Below are 7,392 nucleotides of genomic sequence, written 5' to 3'. Positions count from 1 at the left end.
ACTGGTTGGTCGGCCCAATGTGCGGGAGCACTGGTTGGTCGGGCCAATGTGCGGGAGCACTGGTTGGTCGGGCCAATTGAGGTAGTATGTACATGAATGTATAGTTAAAGTGACTATGCATATATGATAAACAGAGAGTAGCAGCAGCATAAAAGAGGGGTTGGGGGCACACAATGCAAATTATACTGTAGGTGATGACTTTGTTATAGAAGGTTTGGGAATCACTTTCTTTTAGGTGGTTGTAGAATTTAGCGGCTCTTTTCTGGATTTTGATAATTAGCAGGTATCGGCCTAATTCTCCTCTGCGTGCATTATTTGATGTTTTACGCTGTACATGGAGGATATTTTTGCAGAAAAATAATTCTGCATGGGGAGTCTCAATTTGGTGCTTGTCCCATTTTGTGAATTCTTGGTTGGGGAGCAGACCCCAGACCTCACAACCATAAAGGGCATTGGGTTCTATAACTGATTCAAGTATTTTTAGCCAGATCCTAATTGGTATGTCAAATGTTATGTTCCTTTTGATGGCATAGAAGGCCATCTCTCTCTCTTTATCTCTCTCTCTATTTTTCTCTGTCTGTCTCTCTTTCTCTCTCACCTCTCTCTCTCTATTTCTCTTTCTCCACCTCTCTCTTTCTCTCTCTATTTTCTCTTTCTTTCTTTCTCTTTCTCTCTCTCTCTCTCTCATTCATTTTCTCTCTCCCTCTATTTCTTTCTCCACCTCTCTCTCTCTGTCATTCATTTTCTCTCTCCCTCTATTTCTTTTCTCTCTCTTTTTCTTTCTCTCTCTCACCTCTCTCTTTCTCTCTCTCTCTCTCTCTTTCATTTTCTCTCTCTCTATTTCCCTTTCTCTCTCTATTTCTCTCTCTTTTCTCTCTATATCTTACACACACACTCACACAGTCACTTAGACTCTCTCCCTGTTGTCCAGGCACTAAAGCTGAAGACCATCGTCAGAGGAGACGCCCCAACCAGTCTGGTCACTACAGGCCTGTGTAGAAAAGAGGTGATTTGACTGAACCCTCCATACTGTAGCATGCCGTACCATACAGGCCTGTTGTTATACCTGTTGTGTTTTCCTTGCATCCTCATAATTGTGTGTTACAGCCGTGGGAGTCCCAGTCTTTCTGCAGTACGTTTCCCTATGAGACGGTGTGTGCTGACTCCTGGGGTCAGTCTCTGCTGGTCGCCACGGAAGCAGCAGGGGTCATGATGATAGATGGTGAGGTCATCACACACACACACACACTTTGAGGATTTAAAATGGAAGTGCTTCATGAATAAAGTGGATTGTGTTTTAATATCACTGCCCTATGCATTATTCAATTATCACTTAGCCATGAATATCAATCAATCAATCAATCAATCAAATGTATTTATAAAGCCCTTTTTACATCAACCGATGTCATGAAGTGCTATACAGAAACCCAGCCTAAAACCCCAAATAGCAAGCAATGCAGATGTAGAAGCACAGTGGCTAGGAAAAACTCCCTAGAAAGGTAGGAACCTAAGAAGAGCCCCAGAGGGTGGCCAGTCCTCTTCTGGCTGTGCCGGTGGAGATTATAACAGAACATGGCCAAGATGTTCAAATGTTCATAGATGACCAGCAGGGTCAGATAATAATAATTACAGTGGTGGTCGAGGATGCAACAGGTCAGCACCTCAGGAGTAAATGACAGTTGACTTTTCATAGCTGATCATTCAGAGTTAGAGACAGCAGGTGCGGTAGAGAGTGTCGAAAACAGCAGGTCAGGGACAAGGTAGCACGTCCAGTGAACAGGTCAGGGACAAGGTAGCACGTCCGGTGAACAGGTCAGGGACAAGGTAGCACGTCCGGTGAACAGGTCAGGGACAAGGTAGCACGTCCGGTGAACAGGTCAGGGACTAGGTAGCACGTCCGGTGAACAGGTCAGGGACAAGGTAGCACGTCCGGTGAACAGGTCAGGGACTAGGTAGCACGTCCGGTGAACAGGTCAGGGACAAGGTAGCACGTCCAGTGAACAGGTCAGGGACAAGGTAGCACGTCCGGTGAACAGGTCAGGGACTAGGTAGCACGTCCGGTGAACAGGTCAGGGACAAGGTAGCACGTTCAGTGAACAGGTCAGGGACAAGGTAGCACGTCCGGTGAACAGGTCAGGGACTAGGTAGCACGTCCGGTGAACAGGTCAGGGACAAGGTAGCACGTTCAGTGAACAGGTCAGGGACAAGGTAGCACGTCCGGTGAACAGGTCAGGGACTAGGTAGCACGTCCGGTGAACAGGTCAGGGACAAGGTAGCACGTCCGGTGAACAGGTCAGGGACAAGGTAGCACGTCCGGTGAACAGGTCAGGGACTAGGTAGCACGTCCAGTGAACAGGTCAGGGACAAGGTAGCACGTCCGGTGAACAGGTCAGGGTTCCATAGCCGCAGGGAGAACAGTTGAAACTGGAGCAGCAGCGATGTCAATGATTCAATCAGCATTGATGTAATTGTAATCTGAAAGTCAAATTCTTACTGTTCTAATGTCACTATATTGCAGCTGTTGATCCACTTCTTTCAAACCCAGGTGAGTTCTGTTGTGTTGTGTTCTGTTGTGTTCTGTGGTGTTCTGTTGTGTTGTGTTCTGTTGTGTTCTGTGGTGTTCAGTTGTGTTGTGTGGTAAGTAATAATACTGGCTGGTGCTGAATAGCCAACAGAGAAATTACTATGGTGTTGTGTTGTGTTCTGTTGTGTTCTGTTCTGTTCTGTTGTGGTGTGTTTGTGATAAGACTATTATAGTGTTGTGTTGTGTTTGTAGATAACAGGTCCTGTCCTCAGTACAGGTGTGTGATAAGACGATTATGGTGTTGTGTTTGTAGATGCCCAGGTCCTGTCCACAGTGCAGGTGTGTGATAAGACTATTATAGTGTTGTGTTTGTAGATAACAGGTCCTGTCCACAGTGCAGGTGTTTGATAAGACTATTATGGTGTTGTGTTTGTAGATAACAGGTCCTGTCCTCAGTACAGGTGTGTGATAAGACTATTATAGTGTTGTGTTTGTAGATAACAGGTCCTGTCCACAGTACAGGTGTGTGATAAGACTATTATGGTGTTGTGTTTGTAGATAACAGGTCCTGTCCTCAGTACAGGTGTGTGATAAGACTATTATAGTGTTGTGTTTGTAGATAACAGGTCCTGTCCACAGTGCAGGTGTTTGATAAGACTATTATGGTGTTGTGTTTGTAGATAACAGGTCCTGTCCTCAGTGCAGGTGTTTGATAAGACTATTATAGTGTTGTGGTGTGTTTGTAGATAACAGGTCCTGTCCACAGTGCAGGTGTTTGATAAGACTATTATGGTGTTGTGTTTGTAGATAACAGGTCCTGTCCACAGTGCAGGTGTTTGATAAGACTATTATGGTGTTGTGTTTGTAGATAACAGGTCCTGCCCCCAGTGCAGGTGTTTGATAAGACTATCATGGTGTTGTGTTGTGTTTGTAGATGCCCAGATCCTGTCCACAGTGCAGGTGTTTGATAAGACTATTATGGTGTTGTGTTTGTAGATAACAGGTCCTGTCCACAGTGCAGGTGTGTGATAAGACTATTATAGTGTTGTGTTTGTAGATGCCCAGATCCTGTCCACAGTGCAGGTGTTTGATAAGACTATTATGGTGTTGTGTTTGTAGATAACAGGTCCTGTCCTCAGTACAGGTGTGTGATAAGACTATTATGATGTTGTGTTTGTAGATAACAGGTCCTGTCCACAGTGCAGGTGTTTGATAAGACTATTATGGTGTTGTGTTTGTAGATAACAGGTCCTGTCCACAGTGCAGGTGTTTGATAAGACTATTATGGTGTTGTGTTTGTAGATAACAGGTCCTGTCCACAGTGCAGGTGTTTGATAAGACTATTATGGTGTTGTGTTTGTAGATAACAGGTCCTGTCCACAGTGCAGGTGTGTGATAAGACTATTATAGTGTTGTGTTTGTAGATAACAGGTCCTGTCCACAGTGCAGGTGTGTGATAAGACTATTATGGTGTTGTGTTTGTAGATAACAGGTCCTGTCCACAGTGCAGGTGTTTGATAAGACTATTATAGTGTTGTGTTTGTAGATAACAGGTCCTGCCCCCAGTGCAGGTGTGTGATAAGACTATTATGGTGTTGTGTTTGTAGATAACAGGTCCTGCCCCCAGTGCAGGTGTGTGATAAGACTATTATAGTGTTGTGTTTGTAGATAACAGGTCCTGTCCACAGTGCAGGTGTTTGATAAGACTATTATAGTGTTGTGTTTGTAGATAACAGGTCCTGTCCACAGTGCAGGTGTGTGATAAGACTATTATGGTGTTGTGTTTGTAGATAACAGGTCCTGCCCCCAGTGCAGGTGTTTGATAAGACTATTATAGTGTTGTGTTTGTAGATAACAGGTCCTGTCCACAGTGCAGGTGTTTGATAAGACTATTATGGTGTTGTGTTTGTAGATAACAGGTCCTGTCCACAGTGCAGGTGTGTGATAAGACTATTATGGTGTTGTGTTGTGTTTGTAGATAACAGGTCCTGTCCACAGTGCAGGTGTTTGATAAGACTATTATGGTGTTGTGTTTGTAGATAACAGGTCCTGTCCACAGTGCAGGTGTGTGATAAGACTATTATGGTGTTGTGTTTGTAGATAACAGGTCCTGTCCACAGTGCAGGTGTTTGATAAGACTATTATGGTGTTGTGTTTGTAGATGCCCAGGTCCTGCCCCCAGTGCAGGTGTGTGATAAGACTATTATGGTGTTGTGTTTGTAGATGCCCAGGTTCTGCCCCCAGTGCAGGTGTGTGATAAGACTATTATGGTGTTGTGTTTGTAGATGCCCAGGTCCTGCCCCCAGTGCAGGTGTTTGATAAGACTATTATGGTGTTGTGTTTGTAGATAACAGGTCCTGTCCACAGTGCAGGTGTGTGATAAGACTATTATGGTGTTGTGTTTGTAGATGCCCAGGTCCTGCCCCCAGTGCAGGTGTTTGATAAGACTATTATGGTGTTGTGTTTGTAGATAACAGGTCCTGTCCACAGTGCAGGTGTGTGATAAGACTATTATGGTGTTGTGTTTGTAGATGCCCAGGTCCTGCCCCCAGTGCAGGTGTTTGATAAGACTATTATGGTGTTGTGTTTGTAGATAACAGGTCCTGTCCACAGTGCAGGTGTGTGATAAGACTATTATGGTGTTGTGTTTGTAGATGCCCAGGTTCTGCCCCCAGTGCAGGTGTGTGATAAGACTATTATGGTGTTGTGTTTGTAGATGCCCAGGTTCTGCCCCCAGTGCAGGTGTTTGATAAGACTATTATGGTGTTGTGTTTGTAGATGCCCAGGTTCTGCCCCCAGTGCAGGTGTTTGATAAGACTATTATGGTGTTGTGTTTGTAGATGCCCAGGTCCTGCCCCCAGTGCAGGTGTTTGATAAGACTATTATGGTGTTGTGTTTGTAGATGCCCAGGTTCTGCCCCCAGTGCAGGTGTTTGATAAGACTATTATGGTGTTGTGTTTGTAGATGCCCAGGTTCTGCCCCCAGTGCAGGTGTTTGATAAGACTATTATGGTGTTGTGTTTGTAGATGCCCAGGTCCTGCCCCCAGTGCAGGTGTTTGATAAGACTATTATGGTGTTGTGTTTGTAGATGCCCAGGTTCTGCCCCAGTGCAGGTGTTTGATAAGACTATTATGGTGTTGTGTTTGTAGATGCCCAGGTCCTGCCCCCAGTGCAGGTGTTTGATAAGACTATTATGGTGTTGTGTTTGTAGATGCCCAGGTTCTGCCCCCAGTGCAGGTGTTTGATAAGACTATTATGGTGTTGTGTTTGTAGATGCCCAGGTCCTGCCCCCAGTGCAGGTGTGTGATAAGACTATTATGGTGTTGTGTTTGTAGATGCCCAGGTCCTGCCCCCAGTGCAGGTGTGTGATAAGACTATTATGGTGTTGTGTTTGTAGATGCCCAGGTCCTGCCCCCAGTGCAGGTGTTTGATAAGACTATTATGGTGTTGTGTTTGTAGATGCCCAGGTCCTGCCCCCAGTGCAGGTGTGTGATAAGACTATTATGGTGTTGTGTTTGTAGATGCCCAGGTCCTGCCCCCAGTGCAGGTGTGTGATAAGACTATTATGGTGTTGTGTTTGTAGATGCCCAGGTTCTGCCCCCAGTGCAGGTGTTTGATAAGACTATTATGGTGTTGTGTTTGTAGATGCCCAGGTCCTGCCCCCAGTGCAGGTGTTTGATAAGACTATTATGGTGTTGTGTTTGTAGATGCCCAGGTTCTGCCCCCAGTGCAGGTGTTTGATAAGACTATTATGGTGTTGTGTTTGTAGATGCCCAGGTTCTGCCCCCAGTGCAGGTGTTTGATAAGACTATTATGGTGTTGTGTTTGTAGATGCCCAGGTTCTGCCCCCAGTGCAGGTGTTTGATAAGACTATTATGGTGTTGTGTTTGTAGATGCCCAGGTCCTGCCCCCAGTGCAGGTGTTTGATAAGACTATTATGGTGTTGTGTTTGTAGATGCCCAGGTTCTGCCCCCAGTGCAGGTGTTTGATAAGACTATTATGGTGTTGTGTTTGTAGATGCCCAGGTCCTGCCCCCAGTGCAGGTGTGTGATAAGACTATTATGGTGTTGTGTTTGTAGATGCCCAGGTCCTGCCCCCAGTGCAGGTGTGTGATAAGACTATTATGGTGTTGTGTTTGTAGATGCCCAGGTCCTGCCCCCAGTGCAGGTGTTTGATAAGACTATTATGGTGTTGTGTTTGTAGATGCCCAGGTCCTGCCCCCAGTGCAGGTGTGTGATAAGACTATTATGGTGTTGTGTTTGTAGATGCCCAGGTCCTGCCCCCAGTGCAGGTGTGTGATAAGACTATTATGGTGTTGTGTTTGTAGATGCCCAGGTCCTGCCCCCAGTGCAGGTGTTTGATAAGACTATTATGGTGTTGTGTTTGTAGATGCCCAGGTCCTGTCCACAGTGCAGGTGTGTGATAAGACTATTATAGTGGTGTGTTTGTAGACAACAGGTCCTGTCCACAGTGCAGGTGTGTGATAAGACTATTATGGTGTTGTGTTTGTAGATGCCCAGGTCCTGCCCCCAGTGCAGGTGTTTGATAAGACTATGGTGGTGAAACAGATACACGTCGTTGAGCCTCAGGACCTCCTCATCACCAGGGCTGACAAAGGTGGGTACTATCCTTAGTTAGACTGAACAGCTTTCCTCCATACTGTCTTTCATTTCATTTCTACTGTTTCTCCATTCCTCCATACTGTCTTTCATTTCATTTCTACTGTTTCTCCATTCCTCCATACTGTCTTTCATTTCATTTCTACTGTTTCTCCATTCCTCCATACTGTCTTTCATTTCTACTGTTTCTCCAGTCCTCCATACTGTCTTTCATTTCTACTGTTTCTCCATTCCTCCATACTGTCTTTC

General features: G+C 45.4%; 1 protein-coding gene across 1 annotated transcript in view; it reads left to right on the top strand.

Annotated features, from left to right (window-relative positions):
* LOC135536205 (GTPase-activating Rap/Ran-GAP domain-like protein 3) overlaps positions 1–7,141 on the top strand; it is a gene marked incomplete at its 3' end in the record, with an annotated part of 10,383 nt that extends 3,242 nt beyond the window's left edge. The window contains exons 2-5 of the mRNA XM_064962578.1: positions 932–1,006; positions 1,108–1,222; positions 2,519–2,545; positions 7,037–7,141. Coding sequence (XP_064818650.1) covers positions 932–1,006; positions 1,108–1,222; positions 2,519–2,545; positions 7,037–7,141 — 322 coding nt within the window. The remainder of the gene's footprint in view (positions 1–931; positions 1,007–1,107; positions 1,223–2,518; positions 2,546–7,036) is intronic.
* Positions 7,142–7,392: the final 251 nt, after the last annotated feature.

Source organism: Oncorhynchus masou, unplaced genomic scaffold (assembly GCF_036934945.1).
Source record: "Oncorhynchus masou masou isolate Uvic2021 unplaced genomic scaffold, UVic_Omas_1.1 unplaced_scaffold_5731, whole genome shotgun sequence".
Taxonomy (NCBI): domain Eukaryota; kingdom Metazoa; phylum Chordata; class Actinopteri; order Salmoniformes; family Salmonidae; genus Oncorhynchus; species Oncorhynchus masou.
The sequence above is the reverse complement of the archived record's forward strand: the minus strand, read 5'-3'. Positions and strand labels throughout refer to the sequence as shown.